At 37.2% G+C, this 24,933-nt stretch overlaps 3 protein-coding genes across 3 annotated transcripts; 1 reads left to right on the forward strand and 2 right to left on the reverse strand.

Moving 5' to 3' along the window:
• Positions 1-183: 183 nt before the first annotated feature.
• LOC130429087 (interleukin-8-like) lies at positions 184-24,733 on the reverse strand. The gene is made up of 4 exons (XM_056757456.1): positions 24,674-24,733; positions 1,870-1,951; positions 1,036-1,171; positions 184-721 (listed from the first exon to the last, which is right to left on the reverse strand). The coding sequence occupies exons 2-4, from the start codon at positions 1,922-1,924 to the stop codon at positions 613-615; spliced, it is 300 nt and encodes a 99-aa protein (XP_056613434.1). The 5' UTR covers positions 1,925-1,951; positions 24,674-24,733; the 3' UTR covers positions 184-612.
• Positions 5,400-7,203, reverse strand: LOC130429076 (C-X-C motif chemokine 10-like). The gene is made up of 4 exons (XM_056757447.1): positions 7,074-7,203; positions 6,827-6,947; positions 6,616-6,690; positions 5,400-6,506 (listed from the first exon to the last, which is right to left on the reverse strand). Exons 1-4 carry the CDS (start codon positions 7,138-7,140, stop codon positions 6,446-6,448), a joined length of 324 nt encoding a protein of 107 aa, XP_056613425.1. The 5' UTR covers positions 7,141-7,203; the 3' UTR covers positions 5,400-6,445.
• On the forward strand, positions 19,024-20,511 carry LOC130429066 (C-X-C motif chemokine 10-like). The gene is made up of 4 exons (XM_056757438.1): positions 19,024-19,153; positions 19,280-19,400; positions 19,537-19,611; positions 19,721-20,511. Exons 1-4 carry the CDS (start codon positions 19,087-19,089, stop codon positions 19,779-19,781), a joined length of 324 nt encoding a protein of 107 aa, XP_056613416.1. The 5' UTR covers positions 19,024-19,086; the 3' UTR covers positions 19,782-20,511.
• Positions 24,734-24,933: the final 200 nt, after the last annotated feature.

Raw genomic sequence — 24,933 nt, forward strand, 5'->3', positions numbered from 1 at the left:
TATGAGTCATGACACACTAAAAGAAATTAGATAAAGGCTACCTAATATTTCTCAAAATGAATTACTTATAAAAATTGAGTAATATTAGTTTATATAACTGAAAACAGTTCATCTGCTTATTATGAATGATAAATATTGAATGATTGAACAATAATATGACTGATTCAGAGAAGCTTGAATTTACCTAAAAATGGTCAGAAACAGGAGATCACATCAAATGCTTTTATTGACCAAATAACAAATGTTTACAAAACTATTATTGTGATCAGAGTTCACTTTAGTTGATCTGTATAACATCAGTAGAACTGCTAACTTGCAAAACGGATGTGTAAGACTAAGTTAAATTGAAATCCGAATAACGTCAAATTAGAGTTGTTACAATCCGCTATCACTATAAGAAAATATGTAATGTTTGCTGTTTTCAACCATAGTATTTATTAAAAACACAACAAATTCATCCATACATTATACAACTATTACAACAGAAGTAGCCTTATAACAAAAGATTGATGCAAAAATACATTTGGTAGAGATTAACCTTTGATGAATGTCACAGAAAACATGGCGAAGGTGTCTTGTGAATAGATGTAATCAAAGTGGTATGAGTGTCTTTTACTCTTTCTTGTTGCTTCTTTCTTTTTTCTCAATAAAGTTAATGAGTTTTCTAACCCATGGTGTCCTGGGGTTAAGGCAGATCTTCTCTCCACTTGATAAACCGGCACTGAAAAAGAAAACATGCAACATACTGTATTTTTAAAGCTGGTACAACATTTATTCATAAAACTAAAAGTCTCAAACTGTACTGCAAAGAAAAATGAATGCAGACACAGGAATTTATATACAGTATAATATATCAATGTTCTGTCAATGTCATATGAATAATTGTCCTTCCCTGGTATAATAAATAACAGATTAATTCTGAGGAAAGGTTTTTTGAGGACAGTTATCGTTTGACTTTGTGAAAAATAAAGGCATTCCAATTTGAAATACTAATTTTTGTGAGGAACATTTCAGGAAGATTTAATGAGTACTTACATGACCTCTGTAGTCTTACAGTGATGACCTCTGGGCAAGATCTCCACACTTTGCAAGTTATCTGGTGGGATTACCCTCGACTCGAGTTTCACACACATGCAGTGTCTGTTGTAACCTGGGCCGAAAGGCTGCAGCGCTGGAGAAAGAGACGACACTTAGAAATCATACAAAGTAAACAATCATGTGAATCATTGAGTCTATCAGCTCAACAGCTGCTTTATCGAAAATAATGGCATATATCCGAAACAACACAGCGCGAGTTCTGTAGAAGTGCTGGCTTTCTTTATTTTACTGGACACCAGCCTAGAGCAACAATTCTGACTCTACATCCTTTTATCAATACAAGTCTTGCAGTAGATTGTTTCCTTTCTGTGTGGAGTTGACATGTTCTCACTGGCATGTACTCTAGTTTCCCCCACAGTCAAACACGTGCGGATGAGGTAAATTGGCATCGATAAATTGCCCTTAGGTATGTGAATATGTGTATCTTTGAATGCCTTGTAATGGACTAGCCATGTATTCAGGGTGTATCCTGCCTCTACCCTGAGAACCAGCCCCCTCATGACCTGCAGAGGACACTGTGCACTCGCTTAAATGAACAAGACACTATTTGGCTCTGAAGAAGCTTCTAAAATCTAGAATAAAATTGTATCTATTTTTTGTTCAAAAAGTACTAATCTTATTTCAGCAAATGTATGCCCTAAATCCATAAACGGCTCTACCAGCGGTTGGATCTTAGTTTGATCTGGAAAATCACTTTGACCCTTCATGTCACTGAACACAACCTATTAAAATTATATTGATTATTTTTTTTTTTTAACATATTAAGCTTACCTTTGGAGAAAAGCATGCTGGCCCCAATCAACATTAACATCAGGAAGAACTTCATGGTGATTTAAACTTTTTAGTTTGACTTCTAAAGACAAAACAGTCAAAATCAGATTCTGTTGTTTGAGTCATTGTACTTTGGCTTATATATCATTGTTTTCAATGGTCTCGTGATATTTCAAAGTTTCAGTTTTATTTCACTTCCCCTGGCTGTTTTGTGTATATTTTTGACATTGTACTGTATGTGCGTGTGAAGGCTCATGTGTAAATATGTGGTTTTGATCTGTTCACATGTTTATAAGCCATGTGTTATATCTTATGTTCTCCACATTACATTAAATTCAAAATCCCCCTAGAATTTAAGGCTGTTTTACCAAAAATTATTTGATGAAAACTGCTATGCATTACTTTGCATATCTAGGCAAAATATTGGGATACAAGACGCATATAGATAATCTCTAATGGCTCAATAAATCATTTGATTGTAATACTTCATTTTATTTCATGATGTTCCAAAGAACAAATATATTGTGTGGCCACAATAATAATACATTAAGTCAAATTAATGCAATTTATTATATCACCAAATAAATCTATAAATAGTTTTTTGTTTGATTGGCTAATTTTCTAGGTATTATGAAACCACTGTAAGGACATTGTAAAATAACGTCTCAATGTGTCATTGTTGATATTAAGTCATGCTTTCTCTCTACTCAAGCAGGCATGAGATGTTTTCGCTACAGATTATGTCAGTGTTACCGTAATTTCACAAACTGTTGTCCCAATTTATGATTTTTTTGTATTAATTTATTTTAAGGGTAATGAAGGCACAAACCCCATGTTCTGAGAGAACTGTCAAAATAATTTCAAAGTAAAGCATCAAACTGCACTGACCCTTTATAAAAAAGCTGCCCTGTTTATGGGAAGTGGCGTTAAGAATTAGTCATCTGTTTTTTATGTTTTTTTAAACTGTCTATTTACTGATTTATTTATAATTAGAATTCACAATCTGAGAATACAATACATACACCAATCAATGGTAATAATACACTGTTTTCATTAAAAGCTCATTTCCATTCTCTTAAAGAATAACCGGTCAGTGGCTGAGTCGGTTGGTTCTCATCATCCCTGTATTCTGTCTCGTATTTCTTGCTGATGAGCAGCAATACTCTGGTGTCATCTGATGCTATTGCTTTGGTGTTTTGCAATCTGACAATAAATCAGCGATGTATAACAAGGGCCACAGTGAACAGCTCTGACATTCTGTGGTATGTTGCTCAGGAAGTCCATTATCCAGTTGCACATGAGTGTTGTCTGTGATGAGCGTCTGTGGGATGATTGTGTTGAACATCTGACATCTAAAATGTGAATACAAGTGTGTGAAGTCCAGGTGTACCGTTAATGAATTTCTATCATCTCTGAGCAGTCGTGTCTGCAAGAGTATTGTTAGTCTGATGTGGGTGTAAGAAATGCTTTTAGGTGAGCATAACCGCTTTCGAAAAAACATCAGGAGTGATGGAGGAACATTTAAAGACAAAAATAATATCAAGAAAAATATTAAGGATTTCTCTAGAAACATCTGCTAGATGTGTTGCGTATTTTAATAATAAAACATTTAAATAAGGTATAGAAAAACACAAGACTATATAATCAAGTGTGTTTGTCTGTTTCACTATTTAGCATGTGTGTGCCTCATAAGCCAGTCATACATTAGCCCTTCAATACCACAGAAAAGAATGTGGAATGCCATAATGAGTGCTACATGTCATAAAACTCTCATAAAAAAAAATTATTGTAAAAAAATATTTCTACAGAAGACAATTGAAGAGCAGAACCGAATCTACAGTGTAAATAAATATATGTGCCATTTTTCATACATGGGTTAAGTTTAAATTGGTTTACAGTTTTGTTTTGTCATGTTTTAAACTAACATATATGACTCATTGATAGAAACTTGATAAGACACCATAGCCGCAGGAATATATTTTGAGCAGGGGGTGCTGTACATATTTTTTGGGCCAGGGGTGAAGCAGGGTTTGAATTTTAACTTAAATATATATCCTCGAAGCAAATATTGCTTTAATAATGCTGGAAGTTTCCTCATTATTTGTAGCCTATTTGCATTATCTCTGATCAAATAATGAAATAAAGCCACTGCCAAAAACAAAATTGAATCATTAAGCGAAACATTCAGTATTTATTCTAGAATTTAATTCCACAGTCAGCGCTGCACCACCTCCCTCTGACCAAGTGAACGGGGAGTGAAAAATGCGGCCGCCTCCGCTGAGAGCCAAACGAGAAAAAGAACGAGAAAAATGTCTACAAAATACGTTTTCATTTGAATCTTTCACTCAGCCCTGTTGAACATTTCACTGTTTCTCACAGTCATTGTGGTCTGTCTCGGGCTGCGCACTCGCTCTGTTCTTGCCACACACCGGAATTTACCAAAGTGAGTTAAGAGCATATTACTGAGTAACATTTGAAGGCCACCTGTTTTTCAAGGAATACAAAATAAAAATAGTTTAAAATGCCCCATCCTGCATTAGGAGGAGACTCTGAACTTCAGCTCGCGCATGCAGAATCTACCCATTCCACGGTGTGCGATACCTGTGACTTGAGTTGTAGATGAGATTATAAAGCATCCAAAACTAACACATAAATAAATGTTATATGTATGACTATAGTTAAAATACAATCTGCTCTACGAAACAAAAGTTGCACAGCGGCAGCTTAACATTAATCTGTAATAAACCATGGGCAAACCATTTACGTGATTAAAAACTCAACTGTACGCTGCACGATTCTTCCAAATATCTTTCTCTGTGTTCATAAGAACGAAGAAATGTAAACAGATTTGGAATAACTCGAAGGTGAGCAATTGATGATATAATTTTCATTTTTGGGTAAAATATCACTTTAAGTCTCATACTGTAACACAAACATTACAGTTTGAATCCCCATCAGAAATAGAAATATGTCACGATTCCACCTCTCCTTGTCACGTATTTCTTGGTTTAGATGTGGAATCATACAGGATCCTTTGTTTCATGTGGGAGAGAGACGATTTTGTCACCATACTCTCTCTCTTCTGCGTCATTGTTCCCGCCATATCGTTCCTCGTCAGCCTTTCCTTAGTGCTTAATCCCCAGCACCTGTTCCTCGTTAATGATCCTGTGTTTGTCACACTATAAAACATCCTCGTGTTCATTGTCCTGTGCTCGTTCATTGTAAGCTGTATGTGTTTCGCTGTCTCTGCGCCTTGGTTGTTGCCATGTATGGATTACCCATTATCATGTTCCTGTCTCTGTTAAGCTGTCATGTCTAGTAAGTTGTTAGTTTAGTTTATGTCAAGTGTTTCTTAGTCTAGTGTTAAGTGAGCCTTCGTTCTGTACTTTTATATTATTGTTTATTATTGTTTTATATTGTAACTGTTGGGTTGGGTTCTTCCACCTTGCACCCCTTGACAGAAATAGCTGTCTAATTGTTTTGTGTACTGATGTTTTAAGGCATTGTTCACAAGAAAATGGCTTTAGAACTATTTGTATTGTAGTTGTTTTTTTTTATTATTTAAACAGATTCATATTTACAACAATCTACTATATATTGCGCAATTTTACACAGAGATACAATCGCCAAAATATGACAAGTAAAACAGACTTTAAATGTATTATGTATAAAATTAAATACAAAAATGATAGAGAGGTAAACTGCTCTCTTCGAATTCCATATAAGATAGATTCACATTAATAAAGCAGGGGGTGCTCACCCTGTGGTCTGTATGTGTCTTAATGCCCCAGTATAGTGATGGTGACACAATACTTTAAAAGCACCGTCCCTGGATGAGACATTAAACTGAGGTCTTGACTCCCTGTGGTCATTAAAGATCCCATGGCACATCTCGTAAAGAGTAGGGGTGTAACCCCAGTGTCCTGGCCAGATTCCCTCTACTGGCCCTTGTCAATCATGGCCTCCTAATAATTCCCACCCTCTGAATTGGCTCTATATCTCTCTCCTCTCCACGTACAGCTGGTTTGTGGTGAGAACACTGGCGCATTTGTACTGTGGCTGCCGTCACATCTTCCAAGTGGATGCTGCACACTGGTGGTGGTTGGTTGAGGAGAGACCCCCCTCATATGATTGTAAAGCACTTTAAGTAAACAGCAATACACAATAAAGCGCCTCGTTCATTAATGAAAATCACATTTTATTTTGTTAAACATTTGAGAGCAAAATAATATTATATATACATTTTAGTTATCAACCTACATTACAAATAAATAAAATGAAAATCTCAAACAAACATATCAAATGTTTAGGGTCAGTTGACTTAAATGTTTTATGGTGCTATAAAACATTTTGATCGAAAGGAACAGGTCTGAAAGTTTGAAATTAGTCATGTAGAGACAAATAGAATTCTGCCAATAAATACATTTCTTTAAATACAAAACCAAGATATATAGATGAATAAGAGGGATGAATAAGTGACCCTAAACATTTGTACTGTTATGGTGTCAAATAAACACAATAAATTCCTTCAAACAAACATCAGCTGTACTTCTAGTCAGAGTCCTCTTTGTGTTCTTTAGTAAGCAAGATGTTTTTCGATTCTTGCTGCCTTTATAGTGTTTGTTTTCGTGTTCCATCTGCAAACATTGAGCAAAATAGAATGAGTTTAAGTTTAAATGATTTTAAATAATTTTAATGAATAAAAAAATGTGTCATGTTAATTGAGTTGAATTTGAAGCAGCTTACTCTTCAATGAGAGATTTCACCCAGGCATCACTGGGATTCAGACAGGTTGTGCTATGTTTTTTCTTCATTGTGGCTCTGTAGAAAACAAATGTGCATTTCAAAATAACAGACTGACAGTACAAGCTAACTTAAAGAATGTCTAATGAGCTATTAAAGCTTCAGAAATAAGCATATTTAATAGCTCATATGCTCGGGTTAGTTTTATACTCACATGATCTCCTCATTATTGCAATGCGGACCAGCAGGAAATATCTTTATTGAATCTACTCTTTTGATAGAAATGGGATTTCCTGAATATGTTCTAATACACTGGCATCGAAGTTGTGGTCTACCTGAAGGTGCAATGATAAGAAAGACGGAAATATTAGTGAAATTGAAATGTTAATGTTTAAGAAATTCCCATTTACAGAAAGCAGAACAAAAGAAATCTATGCATAAACAATTATAAACATGCTTACCTTCTTTTGTACAGAACACTATCATGCAGATCAGGAAAGTCAGGGCTACTACAGTGAATGTTTTCATATTGATGCAATTTTATGCAGGGTAATGCTAGTGTCTTTCGTATCAAGTAGCTCACTCATCCACTGTTCATCAGTGTGTGAATCTAGCGATGCACTCTCGCTTTTAAAGAAAGCCTCCCGGAATAGTTCATTGCGCAATAGAGATTTCTCAGTAATCTTATGTTCCACAGAATCTCCAAGATATTCATAAGCCGTGAGTCATTTATTTGGGTGCCAATCCTTTCACTTGTATTGTGGTATGCATGTTGCTTTCAATGTCAGCGAGTAAGTGGTGTGTGAAATGTATTATTTCATCATAGTTTGAATCTGTAACTTTATATGTATTTTCAAATCTGGCATCCCCAGAGAAATGCTAATGATTTAAATATCTCTGAGGAATATTTCCATTCATTTTAATATTTTACTTTACACACCTGGCTGCCTAGTAATAGATTAAAAATGTAAGGCAAAACAAGAAAAGATTTGCCACAATCTGTAAATCCAAAGAATATGTGACCCTGTGTGAGAAAACACAGCCTCTCTATATTTAATACTGACTATATATGGTGATGTTTTTTAATCAGTGAAAATTTTTGAAATCATAGTGGAAATGAATGACTGAAATCCAACCTTGATGCTAATTCTATATTAGATCTTTATTGTTATCGGTCAACTTTTTAACTGGACGTCTTGCTCAGATACAAGGAATTATGGATTCTATTAAATACCAACAGATCACCGTTTTTCAGGTCACTTAAGTTCAGGTCACAGCTGAAATGGTCAAATATACTGGACAATTTAAAATTGTTTCTAAAAGCATCCAAACAAATTCAAATCTGTATTAATTAATTTAGAATGCGAACATTCTCCATTAAATTTACTGCCAAACAAACTACAGACCTGTTAGCCCTTACCTGCTATTTCTACAGTAGTATATTGGCAACACTGTTGCCAGCTAGTTACTGTAGATCATACATCAGCAAAAGCTCTTATTGAGCTTAAATTTGTAAGTCACCATTAGTGTGATCAGTGTTTATTTCAGTTGGTCTGTTGGATCTCATTGGTTAAAATTATTGTCCTGAACTGTTTGCGCAAATTATGTTTATTTGTTTTATTTATTGTGTATATACCAAAGTTCAGGTATAACTGGCGATTAAGATTATGAGCCACAATAGAGACCAACTAAAGCAAACACTGATCACCATAATGGTGACTTAAAACATAATAAAAGCACTATAATGAACTAGATTTATATTTCTGTTAATTCTCAATAAGTTCTTACACAGATGACAGAAATAAAGTGAATGTGGTGTCTGTAATAAGTGAAGATGTTAATGATGTTTGTGTTCAATTCTCCTCTGATGAGATCTTGACAGACTTCATGTGTTCATCTGTTATTTTCCCTTAATTTTCATCTAAGACTGTGTGACGTCAGAGTGTTAATAGATTGTTTTAATGATGTATCTTGAAACAGTCATTGGAGTAGTTTACTGTAAAATGCCTACAGTAACTAGCTGGCAACATTTTTGCCAATATATTACTGTAGAAATGGCACTCAATTTTTATTTATATTATAATCTATCTATTATCTTTTATTTTGATATAATACTGAGCTAATGAAATGTTAAATGGATGAATGAAGAATGTAAAGCCCACGCACACACATTTCTATCATCTTATCTTCAATGTTTCTCAGGAATGATTTCCGATTGCATTTTTGCATGTCTAACTTCTGTTATAAAGAGAGCCGACTAGTTTTGTTACACATGAGTCATGTGACAAGACACGTTCATAATCATTTTGTCCTGATAATACCAGCACTCAACAGTTATGTTACACAATAGACCTTCCTTGCAATAATATCAAAGTGATTCATTGAAGTGCTTGGCCTATATTTAAACCGAGTAAGAAAGAGGACGCAGATACAATATCATTTGTGAGAAAAAATATTTAATCTATCAATACCTTCTAACAAAAACCTATTGCCAGTGTACAGCCAAAGGATTTTGATGTGGGAAAACTCAAATCACTTTAGATCACAATCAGATTTATATGATGTGCAGTTGCATAGGTGTATTAAGGCCTCATGGTGCCCCTGGGCAACAGCCCCAGAGGTGCTCCCATCCACCCACCTACCCGCAAGAATCCACTTATTAATTTCTAACATTTTATAAGAATAAAACTTTTTAAGTAATTAATTTTTTTTAATATTATACAAAAATTAAACACTAACATGACACATTCGTAGAATAGAACACAAAAGCAACTCTTTTATCACGTATCTTTTTTAACGTGTCTGTAGTTAATGGGCACCTGCTTACTATTGTAATGTTACATTGCTTGTTTTGAACTACTGAACAAAAACAAAAACTGAAACATTTATAACAGGTGTAACTGTTGTGTGTGCCACAAACTGGGAGTATTGGGACTTTCATTCACCAGAGTGCAAAGTAGTAATGAAAATATTAACATTCAAATTTTAACTGTTAGGGAGACGTGCCAAAGATGGGTTTCAATTGCATAAACAGCTATTCAAACACTCTTTTTAAGCACCATGAGCTTCATTTATTAATCTAATGTATAGAGGAGGCGTAGATTTGTGCGCAGAAATCGTCCTACGACAGGGTTTACGTGTGATTTATCAAACACTGTATGCCTTCAATCTCATAGTACCTTGATAAATGCGGCAGCTGATATTCTTCGTTTTTTTTGTCACACCTGTGAGGTGGTTGGATTATCTCGGCAAAGGAGAAGTGCCCACTAACATAGATTTCACCAGATTTGTGAACAATATTTGATAGAAAAAGGCCTTTTGTGGACATAGAAAAACTCTTCTAATTCAATGCTCAAATTTATTTAAAAATGTAATGTTAAAATTGTCAATATCCTTATTTCACCCCTAATTACTGTGGAAAAAAGTTCAGATAAACTGCAATGCATGCTGGGAATCATGAATGAGTTTTGTACTATAATGTTACCCATCATGTATTGCTAGAGCCGGACAGTAACGGAGTACTGTACTTAAGTACAATTTTGAGGGATCTGTACCTTTCTCGAGTATCATTTTTGGCGAGTACTCATGACTTTACTCAAGTACATTTGAGAGGTAAATATTTTACTCTTTACTCCGCTACATTTCTATCCATAACAGTGAGTACCTGTTACTTCTTCTAAAAAAAATATATATATATATTTCAATTTGTTGTTTCCCTCTCAAACGTGATTGGATTGTGCAGGCGCCACTGTTTGGGACAGCCTATCAGCAATCTCCTTCAGCTTTCCGCCAAAATCAACTCCATGGTCAGATTTAGATAAGAGACGATGGAGGAAGAAGACGCAGCAGGTCCATCCCGGGAATGTGCCAACCCGTGGCCCCACCTCGACAGACTATTCAAATTTTTCCGAAGAAGTTAATGATAGTTTTCGCTTCAAGTGTTTGCTGTGTTTACCAAAACAAAACTTCATCACTGCCTACAAAAATTCATCCTCCAACTTGCGGAAGCATGTCAAGGCACTCACATTGAAATAAACTTCCTTACATTTCTAAGCTAGATTCTAGATACAGAAAAGTGCACTAAATGATTGGCTAGCTGCGATAATGCAGCGTTTTACTTTCTCGGTTACGTTTGAGTAGTCGAAGCCACATGCACCTGCCAATTTGCCAGCTGTAGCTACCCATTCAGATGGCTAACTTTGGCCTGTCAATAGTTTGCATAAGCCGAGGCAAGCTAATGGTGTAAGATAGATAATCAACTGAAGTCCTTTCAGATTAATGTTTTGACATGCCCATGACAAATAGAGAGAGAGCATACAATGTATCTTTTCTAGTCTGAGCTCGAGTACGAAATGTCTTTTTTTTACCATACAAAAAATGTAAAAGCCTAATTAGTTTAGTCGTAGTAGGTTGCTACTATGCTAGTTGCAAGCAGGGCATTTATTGCATCAACAAATATTAAAAACTCATATTGTATCATGCTGCGTTCACGCCAAACGCGGCAAGGGTCAAATTCGCGTCTGCAGCTTGAACATTTTGAATACATTTGCGCGTCCCAGGCGAAATCCGCTTCTTGTGGGAAGTGCAAGTGCTAGGCGGTTGTCTGTTTGCAAGAAAGGCCGCGAAATTTTAAAATACTATTGTTATTGTGTCACGAAATGTTGTTTTATGAGTTGTTCAGTCGAGAATGTCATTTTTTAAAGCTCAAATCTGTGGTTTATTTATAAAGATAGCGCCTATTTAAAATTTTGATGTGACGTTTTCGGTTTGTGAGATCCAACGATCACCGGGCGCTCAGCGTTCATGTTACCCGCCTGGAACAGCCTTACCTCGGCTAGTCCTCCTGACGTTTGCCGCTGGTAAACGAGAAATGTTTAAATTCACAATCTATAGCTTCGGTTCTGTTATAAGAAACATATAAATTAAAAGACATTAATGTAATAATGCAGGTCAAACGACTTCTTTAATTATGTGAGTTTAATTCATCTCATTCAGAAATGTATGACAAGTGTTCATTGTCACATTCATAGTTAACAGCTGAACAATGTCATTCCTTCTTTCACGCATTTAATCATATTACAAAATAATTTGAGGCCAAACATATAAAATGACATTATAAACTGAAAAGCGGGCCTGGCCCCGTTTACACGTCACTTCATTAGTGACAGCAGCAAGCAGGCTCCTTATTGGTTAACACGGCGCGAATCATTCACGCCGCAAGACCTCCATACGGGGCACATGCAAGGCGGCTCCAGTCTCGTTACAAAATGGCTGACATGGATTTTGTTGAGAGGGTAGCTTCACTTTATGTGTTATGGAAAGCTGAAATATGACGTAGACTCGTTCGGCGCCGTGTATGGGTCCATCAGATCCTTCAGAAGCGTACCCAGCTTGGTGAGTTTCACCAACTCCTCCAGGAGGTACGCCTGGATGACGGCCGCTTTCAGCATGGCCCAGACTGTGACTTAATGCATTTCCTCCGATCGCACTGCTCCCGGGAGTCCTGGGGAATGTCCATCAACAGGGGTCTCTCCTATTATTGGTAGCTCCCTGTTGGCAGACCAGAGTGTGGATCTCAGATCTAGTATCCCTCCTGCTATGTAGTTACATGTATATTATTTGTCATTTGTTGTATTCTGGTGTAAAACTTGTATAGAAATGTTTACTGTGTAAATGTGTTCAAGAAACGCCTGTCATACTGCCATGTTGGTCGGAACTGCACCCAAGTTTTTCACCTACTGTTGCACCTATGTATATGGTTGAGTGACCATAAAGAGATTTTTTTTACTTAGGAAAACAGCACAGCTTCATTAGAGAAAATTGAACAAGTTTAAAGTAGACCATGTGCTTTGAAATCTTGTAAAGTACTTGACCGCATTAACTTCGTGAATCTTTATGTTTGTGTATGATGTAGGATCTGGTCGGACCAAACGGGACCATTTGGGCATTGTAAAACACCATGACCTGTCAGCAGGAATCTAATTGGCACCAGTAAGTCTGATCCAACTGCCCTCTCTTAAAGCATCCATCATTTGACCCGGATAGATTCCAACACACTGTCCTGGACTTTAAAGGAGTCCCAACGAGGAGGATGGAGTGCTTCCCCAACGAGAATACCATATGGCTCAAAAGGAAGGTGGCAAATAGTTTCATTCCTCTTGAAATTGTGCTCCTTTCTCCTTAACGTCACAAAAATGGTCTTAATGGGTATACACCTATATATCCACATTGTATGTTTGTCCCCATTTTATTCGGCCTCACCTATAACCCCAAAGGCATGTGTGCTGAGTTGTATTCTGTTTATATTTACATTCTTGTACAAAATACAGGTCAATGTAAATATAATCCTTGCATGTTTCATATCTAAAAGTTTCTCTATTCATTCCTTAAAAGATGGTGTATAGCACAGTAATGTGTTTTATACCATACTCATTTTATGTTATGCTAAGAGTATTACAGCCCCAAAGACGAGGTGACCAAAAATGCAAATGAGCTAATGAGCAGGACAAAGAAACTTGATTTCGCGCCCAAAATCATCTCATCGCATTGGATCGTCCACCTTGGAGGGGCGTAAATCCCCCAGGCTTTAAGCATCTGTGAACGGAGCAAACAATGCTCAAAATCGTGTTCTCGCACTCCTGCCAGCAAGTCATCGAGACCTGTCTCTCGCCTTGGAGACAGCTTCTTCCGGCAGTTTGCTTCGGCTAAGTTCGTTCTACCCTCGTCAGCCAATCCGGTTCTAGGAAAGCATTAGACGGACTCACCCGCTTGCTTAGAAACCATCAGGACTCTAAAAACCCTTTTCCATAGCACAAGAACTTGTCCCAGCACACCCAGGAAGCCAGTGCAAGTATATATTCTAAATAGCTGCGTTTAAGCTGTAACCCCTTATAACTAAGGAGACTGTCCTCGATGGTTCATGCAGATGTGAATAGCTGTTTGAATACTGCCACTCTTTGCTTTGTCTATTTCTTTCATTTTTTTTACTGCTTTTACGTATCATGAGTTGTTTGTTAGCGTTTGTTATTTGTTAGTTAGTCGCTTTGTTTTCCCTTAAGTGTAGTCAATAAACCCTTATTTGTCTTCCACGCTCGAATTGTGTTAACTTATCATATATTACCGTCACTTAGACTGCTTGATTTCGTTATATTTTCTGAAGCGGTACTGCATTAGAGTTGATATACGATCTGCTGATCACTCACTTCACGAGTGAATTTAGTTTGTTGCTATTATTAGGTCTACTGCATCAGGTAAAGTGTGTAAAAAAAGGGGTATTGTTAATCACCATTAATTATACGTATTTTACTGTGGTTACACCCATAGTTTTCCCTGAAAAACACTACAATGATCTATCCTTGCAGAAGTTGAAAGTATTCAGGTCACATTCTCTTGTGACTTGTATGCCATAAAAAATTGCGCTACAGCGGTCAGAGTCAAACTGTCCAACAGAAACAAACATTCATAACCAGAATGGTGACATCAAATCAGTTATTTAAAGTAAAACATTAACAGAAGAAACTCTCTTTATTCTTAATAATATAAATAAGTAAAGATGTTGATGGTGTTTCTGCACCTGAACTTCAATAACAGACGATCAGAAGACGTCATGAAAACTTTCATTCTGGCTCTTCAGGGTACGTCTTTCTGACGTTTTGATTAAATGTTTTGATTAAATGTTTTCATTTTTGGAGTATTTTTCTGTTTAAATACAAAAACAAAATTAGAATTAACAACTTGACAATAATTTGTCACTATTCTGTTTCTTCGCTAAAGTGTTACATTGGTAAAATGCACAATGATTTTCTTGAGAGTGACAGCTTATATATGATATAAATATGAAATTGAGAATTTTTTGTATGATTGTCATAGGGTGGATGGGCTTTGGGAAGATGATGTCAAACCTCATTATTTTCTTTGAACTAACATGAATGCAAAATTGATTGGACTAGTAAGAATGTTGAGATTGAGATAATTTATGTTATATGTTATGTTATGTTATGTTATGTTGTTACATTATATTATATTGTATTGTATTGTATTTTTTTCAACATGTCATATGGGTGAGTAAATAGTTTATATTTGTATAATTTTTATTTATGTTTGAAGTTATTCTATTCCTGATGCATGTTTGAAGATTAAAATATTGTGTTGATTTCTTCGCAACTTGTTTTTAAGAGAATGTGTGGTTATGTGAGAAAGTGAGTGTGAACAAGATTAGGTCTGCGTTTTTATCCACCGTAACATGTCTTAAACACCAACATCAAACTTAGGTCTGACGAGAAAAGTGAGTCATCCAAGTTTCTTTGACACCAAACACACATACATAGACATGAATGCACAAGAAGGCTGTGTGTGATTATAGGTTTCACATTTTTCAATAAAAAAGGTGTCATGTAACATGTCAAAGCACAAAAATCCACATTTACCTTGCAAGCAAGTTTGGGCTGGCACTTTACGGGGCCACTTAGTGCTAGCCCAAGGGCCACTTGTAGAATTTGCTCACTGGCCAAACGTTGGCCCCTTAGTGCTGAACCTGCACGGGAGTTCTCTCTTAGCCTCCACTGTTGATTTGTTGAAATGATCACTTTTAAACTCGCTATTAATGTAGATTTTTTTTTTATTATATCAAACAAACATTATTCTGATCAGTGTTTGATTTAGTTGGAATCTTGACTCTAAAATTTTAATCTTAAAATTTCTTAAACTGACTATGTGAGTTACAACACAAGAGAACTAAGGTCCAGTGGAATCAGATTATGATATTCATTTAATCACAATAAAGTACTTTAAATGGCTTTTAGAGTGTGTTATAGGAATATTAATAATGTGTGAATATGGTTTCAAAACACGGTTTAAAGTTATTAAAGCAGTTATATGGACAACTAATAATCCATGATTTTCACAAAGCTGTTACATTTCTGAATGAAGAATCGTATTAATCTCAACAATGGTGACAATCAACAAATTTACCCATAATGCTGCAATACATGATGGGAAACATCATAGTACAACATCATTCATGATTACCAGAATGCATTGCAGTTTATCTGAACTTTTTTCAACAGTAGATAGGGGTGCAGTAAGGATATTGACAATTTTAGCATTACATTTTTACATAAATTTGAGCATTGAATTAGAACCTCGGGAAGCTTTAATTAAATTCTAACAAAATTATTTGTTTTGTCATTTGTTTAGATAGAAAAGCTATAGTTGGGTTAAATAGTAAATAGAAGTTTCCAAATGTTACATTTGTTTCAGTGTACAATATGTTGATTTTTTTGTTTGTTAACTTAGTTTGTTCAAACAAGCAAAAACATACTTCTGTTCAATATAAATGAAATTCTGCATTTGATTTACAACACATACAGACAGAGTCATTTAAATATCAGAACAATATCAGCTGCTGCATTTATCAAGGTACTATGAGATTGGCGGTATGGATCTGCGCCTCTTCTATACATTAGATCAGGGGTGTCCAAAGTCAGTCCTGGAGGGCCGGTGTCCTGCAAAGTTTAGCTTCAACCCTAATCAAACACACCTGAACATCTAACCAACTTCTCACAAAGCAGACTAGAAACTTCCAAACAGGTGTGTTGAGCCAAGTTGGAGCTAAACTCTGCAGGACTGTGGCCCTCCAGGACCGACATTGGACACCCCAGCATTAGATTGATTAAATAGGCACAATGTGCTTAAAAACGGTGTTTGAATAGCTGTTTATGCAATTGAAACCCATCTTTAGCACATCTCCCTAACAGTTAAAATTTGAATGTTAATATTTTCATTACTACATTGCACTCTGGTGAATGAAAGTCCCAATACCCCCAGTTTGTGGCACACACAACAGTTACACCTGTTATAAATGTTTTTGTTCAGTAGTTCAAAACAAGCAATGTAACATTACAATAGTAAGCAGGTGCCCATTAACTACAGACACGTTAAAAAAGATACGTGATAAAAGAGTTGCTTTTGTGTTCTATTCTACGAATGTGTCATGTTTGTCACGGCACGTATGAGCAGAACCCAGATGCAAGGCAGATGGAGGTGACAGACTTTTATTAAATAAAACAAAACCCACGATGGGGCAAAACAGAGACTGATACTAAACAGAAAACTTTCCACGAGGGGAACAAACAAAACAAGGTAGCAAAAAAGTCCAAAAACACGAAACACACCGACAGAAACACATACAATACTTCAAACAGGTAACAGGGTAATCCAAATATCCTCCGGAACACGGGGCAAGACTAGAAAGACAAATACAATACAAAAACCCACAAAGGGGTAAAATACAGGGGATAAACAAAGACAGCCACACAGGAACAAAAAAAAAAACTCACGTAGGGTAACAAACTGTAACAAAAACTCTCAGGAACAGAGTGCTGGGGCAGAAACGCTGGGACACAACGTAAGGATAAATCCTGGGTACAGCAGTTCAGACAAGCAAAGTTACAAGTATGTATAAGAACAAACGATCACAGGACAGAGAATACAAGGGCATTAAATAGGGAGACGAACAAAGGATAATTAACAATCGGCAGGTGTGGGTAATGAAACACTCAAGGGAAGCTAACGAGGAGACGAGAGGGGCGGGGCCATAGACGAGACACGAGAAGGCGCATGACAGCCAATATCTGAGCCATGCCATGTCCTTCCCACACAAAACCCTAGACTTAGTCATGACTCCGCTGCAAGAATAAGAATAAACATGACATGATAGCGGAATCATGATAATGTTAGTGTTTAATTTTTGTATAACATTATACTGTAAATTGCTAAAAAAAGTTTTATTCTTACAAGATGTTAGAAATGAATAAGTGGATTCTTGCGGGTTGGTGGATGGGAGCACCTCTGGGGCTGTTGCCCAGGGGCACCATGAGGACTTAATACACCTATGCAACTGCACATCATATAAATCTGATTGTGATCTAAAGTGATTGGAGTTTTCCCACATCAAAATCCTTTGGCTGTACACTGCCAATAACTTTTTGTTAGAAGGTATTGATAGATTAAATATTTTTTCTTACAAATGTTATTGTATCTGCATCCTCTTCCTTACTCGGTTTAAATATAGGCCAAGCACTTCAATGAATCACTTTGATATTATTGCAGGGAAGGTCTATTGTGTGACATAACTGTTGAGTGCTGGTATTATCAGGACAAAATGATTATGAACGTGTCTTGTCACATGACTCATGTGTAACAAAACTAGTCGGCTCTCTTTATAACAGAAGTTAGACATGCAAAAATGCAATCGGAAATCATTCCTGAGAAACATTGAAGATAAGATGATAGAAATGTGTGCGCGTGGGCTTTACATTCTTCATTCATCCATTTAACATTTCATTAGCTCAGTATTATATCAAAATAAAAGATAATAGATAGATTATAATATAAATAAAAATTGAGTGCCATTTCTACAGTAATATATTGGTAAAACTGTTGCCAGCTAGTTACTGTACGCGTTTTACAGTAAACTACTCCAATGACTGTCCAATCTAATAGCATTCGAAGTGTTGTAGAAAAATCGTGTCAAGTTGCCGCGTCCTTTGTAATACAATAGAAGTTCACTCAAATACTGCGGCGCTAGACCATTTAGGGCTTTATAGGTAATAAGTAAGATCTTAAAGTTAATGCGATGCTTTATAGGTAACCATTGCAAGGTTGACAGAACCGGGGTTATATGCTCATACTTTTTTTTTGTACGTGTAAGAACTCGTTTTGAACCAGTTGCAGTTCTTGTAATAGGCCTGCAGGGCAACCACCTAAAAGTGCATCACCATATATAGTCAGTATTAAATATATGGAGGCTGTGTTTTCACACGCAGGGTCACATATTCTTTGGATTTACATATTGTGGCAAATCTTGAAATGAATGGAGATATTCTTCAGAGATATTTTACTCATTAGCATTTCTCTGGGGATGCCAGTATTTGAGAAAATCATTCATTTCATAAATACGTTTTTTCACTCCACTTTTCGGTTTTACATTTGTTAGGTAATGATTTAATTTTATATTTTTATTCTGAAAATGTCCAGAAAAAATGGTGGTGGATGAATTTTGCAGATTTATTTTAACAGCATTCTTTGGGGGTTCCAAAACCAAGAACGTTTTCACAAGCAACTTTTAATTGTATAAGACAGTTTTGGTGATGAATAGCAAAATATACAGATAAAAACTATGATGAAATAATACATTTCACACACCACTTACTCACTGACATTGAAAACAACATGCATACCACAATACAAGTGAAAGGATTGGCACCCAAATAAATGACTCACGGCTTATGAATATCTTGGAGATTCTGTGGAACATAAGATTACTGAGAAATCTCTATTGCGCAATGAACTCTTCCGGGAGGTTTTCTTTAAAAGCGAGAGTGCATCGCTAGATTCACACACTGATGAACAGTGGATGAGTGAGCTACTTGATACGAAAGACACTAGCATTACCCTGCATAAAATTGCATCAATATGAAAACATTCACTGTAGTAGCCCTGACTTTCCTGATCTGCATGATGGTGTTCTGTACAACAGAAGGTAAGCATGTTTATAATCGTTTATGCATAGATTTCTTTTGTTCTGCTTTCTGTAAATGGGAATTTCTTGAACATTAACATTTCAATTTCACTAATATTTCCGTCTTTCTTATCATTGCACCTTCAGGTAGACCACAACTTCGATGCCAGTGTATTAGAACATATTCAGGAAATCCCATTTCTATCAAAAGAGTAGATTCAATAAAGATATTTCCTGCTGGTCCGCATTGCAAAAATGAGGAGATCATGTGAGTATAACACTAACCCGAGCATATCAGCTATTAAATATGCTTATTTCTGAAGCTTTAATAGCTCATTAGACATTCTTTAAGTTAGCTTGTAATGTCAGTCTGTTATTTTGAAATGCACATTTGTTTTCTACAGAGCCACAATGAAGAAAAAACATAGCACAACCTGTCTGAATCCCAGTGATGCCTGGGTGAAATCTCTCATTGAAGAGTAAGCTGCTTCAAATTCAACTCAATTAACATGACACATTTTTTTATTCATTAAAATTATTTAAAATCATTTAAACTTAAACTCACTTTATTTTGCTCAATGTTTGCAGATTGAACAAGAAATCAAACAGTATAAAGGCAGCAAGAATCGAAAAACATCTTGCTTACTAAAGAACACAAAGAGGACTCTGACTAGAAGTACAGCTGATGTTTGTTTGAAGGAATTTATTGTGTTTATTTGACACCATAACAGTACAAATGTTTAGGGTCACTTATTCATCCCTCTTATTCACCAAAATATCTTGGTTTTGTATTTAAAGAAATGTATTTATTGGCAGAATTCTATTTGTCTCTACATGACTAATTTCAAACTTTCAGACCTGTTCCTTTCGATCAAAATGTTTTATAGCACCATAAAACATTTAAGTCAACTGACCCTTAACATTTGATATGTTTGTTTGAGATTTTCATTTTATTTATTTGTAATGTAGGTTGATAACTAAAATGTATATATAATATTATTTTGCTCTCAAATGTTTAACAAAATAAAATGTGATTTTCATGAATGAACGAGGCGCTTTATTGTGTATTGCTGTTTACTTAAAGTGCTTTACAATCATATGAGGGGGGTCTCTCCTCAACCAACCACCACCAGTGTGCAGCATCCACTTGGAAGATGTGACGGCAGCCACAGTACAAATGCGCCAGTGTTCTCACCACAAACCAGCTGTACGTGGAGAGGAGAGAGATATAGAGCCAATTCAGAGGGTGGGAATTATTAGGAGGCCATGATTGACAAGGGCCAGTAGAGGGAATCTGGCCAGGACACTGGGGTTACACCCCTACTCTTTACGAGATGTGCCATGGGATCTTTAATGACCACAGGGAGTCAAGATCTCAGTTTAATGTCTCATCCAGGGACGGTGCTTTTAAAGTATTGTGTCACCACCACTATACTGGGGCATTAAGACACATACAGACCACAGGGTGAGCACCCCCTGCTTTATTACTGTGAATCTATCTTACATGGAATTCGAAGAGAGCAGTTTACCTCTCTATCATTTTTGTATTTAATTTATACACAATTCATTTAATCAACTAATACATTAAGACATTTAAAGACTGTTTTACTTGTCATATTTTGGCGATTGTATCTCTGTGTAAAATTGCGCAATATATAGTAGATTGTTGTAAATATGAATCTGTTTAAATAATAAAAAAAAAAACTACAATACAAATAGTTCTAAAGCCATTTTCTTGTGAACAATGCCTTAAAACATCAGTACACAAAACAATTAGACAGCTATTTCTGTCAAGGGGTGCAAGGTGGAAGAACCCAACGCAACAGTTACAATATAAAACAATAATAAACAATAATATAAAAGTACAGAACGAAGGCTCACTTAACACTAGACTAAGAAACACTTGACATAAACTAAACTAACAACTTACTAGACATGACAGCTTAACAGAGACAGGAACATGATAATGGGTAATCCATACATGGCAACAACCAAGGCGCAGAGACAGCGAAACACATACAGCTTACAATGAACGAGCACAGGACAATGAACACGAGGATGTTTTATAGTGTGACAAACACAGGATCATTAACGAGGAACAGGTGCTGGGGATTAAGCACTAAGGAAAGGCTGACGAGGAACGATATTGCGGGAACAATGACGCAGAAGAGAGAGAGTATGGTGACAAAATCGTCTCTCTCCCACATGAAACAAAGGATCCTGTATGATTCCACATCTAAACCAAGAAATACGTGACAAGGAGAGGTTGAATCGTGACATATTTCTATTTCTGATGGGGATTCAAACTGTAATGTTTGTGTTACAGTATGAGACTTAAAGTGATATTTTACCCAAAAATGAAAATTATATCATCAATTGCTCACCTTCGAGTTGTTCCAAATCTGTTTACATTTCTTCGTTCTTATGAACACAGAGAAAGATATTTGGAAGAATCGTGCAGCGTACAGTTGAGTTTTTAATCACGTCAATGGTTTGCAAATGGTCTATTACAGATTAATGTTAAGCTGCCGCTGTGCAACTTTTGTTTCGTAGAGCAGATTGTATTTTAACTATAGTCATACATATAACATTTATTTATGTGTTAGTTTTGGATGCTTTATAATCTCATCTACAACTCAAGTCACAGGTATCGCACACCGTGGAATGGGTAGATTCTGCATGCGCGAGCTGAAGTTCAGAGTCTCCTCCTAATGCAGGATGGGGCATTTTAAACTATTTTTATTCTGTATTCCTTGAAAAACAGGTGGCCTTCAAATGTTACTCAGTAAATAACTCTTAACTCACTTTGGTAAATTCCGGTGTGTGGCAAGAACAGAGCGAGTGCGCAGCCCGAGACAGACCACAATGACTGTGAGAAACAGTGAAATGTTCAACAGGGCTGAGTGAAAGATTCAAATGAAAACTTATTTTGTAGTTATGGTCAGAGGGAGGTGGTGCAGCGCTGACTGTGGAATTAAATTCTAGAATAAAGACTGAATGTTTTGTGTAATGATTAAATTTTTATTTGCGGCAGTTGCTTTATTTAATTATTGGATCAGCGATAATGGAAATAGGCTACTGTAGCAAGGTTCAATAAAAGGAAGGAAGGAGACGGGAACCGGCAAACATTTAAACATTTAATCAAAATAATAACAAAGTAAAAAGACTCTAATCGAAGGTCCAGACGCTCGTTCTCTTATGCTCCCGATCGCCTACGTGATATGAGACCGGTGCGCGCACGGCTGGTGCTCATTAACAATTACTCATTGGTCTCAAACCACGGTCTCACCCGGCCTACTCCACTTCATACCCCCATCGCCCCTCACAGGCCGAGGGGTTCCCCCGAGACAGTGCTTGCTCCCCCCTCCCACGGGATCTCCCAGTTTCGGAGTAGCTTTCGCCTGGGGGCATGCAGCGACGAGACAACAGAGACGGGAGCCCTCAGAGCGGCTGGAAAGAGAGAGGGAAGAGAGGAAAAAAAAATGTATAGTCCGGTTCCCCGACATGCTGCCGCTCGGTCCTCAACCAGCCGGGTTACTCTCCTTGCGGTGGCCATGGGCCCTCACCCCCTGGTGGCCGGCAGTGGCTCCTCCTTTAGCGGGGAGTCGGTGCGTGTTCCCTGTCCCCTCCTCCTCCCCCTTGGGCGGACGGACGCAGGCTCCGGCCTCTGGCAGGCGGTGGCCACACTCGGCACTCCCGCCCCCTGCTCCTCCCCTTCGGGGGACGGACGCAGGCTCTGGCCTCTGGCGAACGGTGGTAACTCCCCCACTCCTGCTTGGATGATAGCCACCCCACCTCGACCCAGGGGCGCGGCAGCAAAGGTCGCCGTTCCACCGAAGCTGCCCTTCGTTCGCGCTGCCCGAACTCTCCGGCACTGCAAGGCCACTCGTCGGCGAAGACTCTCCGACAGCATGTCTCTCCTTCTTCCCGGGTTTCGGCACCAATGTAGCTAGGTTCAATTTAAAGGAAGGAAGTAGGCGGGAACCGGCAGACATTTCAATCACAAAAAATACAAATACAAATAAAAATACACAAACAATAACGCAGAAGTCAAAAGACAGCCGGCCGTCCCTCACGTCCCTTGTATTTATAAAACATAAATACAAACATAAACATGTTCGGGCCCGGTCCTCTCTTATCGACGGTCCGGTTGCTCGTTCTCTTATGCTCCCGATCGCCTACGTGATAAAAGACCGGTGCGCGCACAGCTGGCACTCATTAACAATTACTCACCGGTATCGAACCATGGTCTTGCCCCGCCTACTCCACTACAGCTACAAACAATGAGGAAACTTCCTGTATTATTAAAGTCATATTTGCTGCGATGATATAAATTTAAGTTAAAATTCAAGCCCTGCTTGACCCCTGGCCCAAAAAATATATACAGCACCCCCTGCTCAAAATACGTTGATGGAGTCAACTATGGAGTCTAATCACGTTTCTATCAATGAGTCATATATGTTAGTTGATTAGTCTTTAAAACATGACAAAATAAAACTGTAAAGCAATTTAAACTTAACCCATGTATGAAGAATGGCACATACATTTATTTACACTGTAGATTCGGTTCTGCTCTTCAATTGTCTTCTGTAGAAATATTTTTTTACAATAAGTTTTTTTTATGAGAGTTTTATGACATGTAGCACTCATTATGGCATTCCACATTCTTTTCTGTGGTATTGAAGGGCTAATGTATGACTGGCTTATGAGGCACACACATGCTAAATAGTGAAACAGACAAACACACTTGATTATATAGTCTTGTGTTTTTCTATACCTTATTTAAATGTTATATTATTACAATACGCAACACATCTAGCAGATGTTTCTAGAGAAATCATTAATATTTTTCTTGTTATTATTTTTGTCTTTAGAGGTTCCTCCGTCACCCCTGATGTTTTCGAAAGCGGTTATGCTCACCTAAAAGCATTTCTTACACCCACATCAGACTAACAATACTCTTGCAGACACGACTGCTCAGAGATGATAGAAAATCATTAACGGTACACCTGGACTTCACACACTTGTATTCACATGTACGATGTCGGATTTTCAACACAATCATCCCACAGACGCTCATCACAGACAACACTCATGTGCAACTGGATAATGGACTTCCTGAGCAACATACCACAGAATGTCAGAGCTGTTCACTGTGGCCCTTGTTATACATCTCGCTGACTTATGGTCAGATTGCAAAACACCAAAGCAATAGCATCAGATGACACCAGAGTATTGCTGCTCATCAGCAAGAAATACGAGACAGAATACAGGGATGATGAGAACCAACCGACTCAGCCACTGACCGGTTATTCTTTAAGAGAATGGAAATGAGCTTTTAATGAAAACAGTGTATTATTACCATTGATTGGTGTATGTATTGTATTCTCAGATTGTGAATTCTAATTATAAATAAATCAATAAATAGACAGTTCAAAAAAACATAAAAATACAGATTACTAATACTTAACGCCATACTTAAAATAAAGTTTTTAATAAAATAAACAAACAAAAACAAGGAATTAAAATGCGGGCAGCCACCTCATGGTCGACTGCAGGCCACAAGAACATCAATATAAACTTAACACATGTCCGGGTCCGGTCCTCTCTCCTCAGCAGTCCCGTCACTCGTCCTCTTTATCTCCCGATATCCTCTGTGAGATATGCGGGACCGGTGTGCCCACAGCTGATTCCAACTATCACTCACACCACCAGCCCCGCCTCACGGCTCTCGTCACGCCTTCCTCACACCAAGGGTCAGTGCAGTTTGATGCACTGTTTTGGGAAAACAGTTTGTGAAA

This window comes from Triplophysa dalaica, chromosome 1, assembly GCF_015846415.1.
Source record: "Triplophysa dalaica isolate WHDGS20190420 chromosome 1, ASM1584641v1, whole genome shotgun sequence".
NCBI lineage: Eukaryota > Metazoa > Chordata > Actinopteri > Cypriniformes > Nemacheilidae > Triplophysa > Triplophysa dalaica.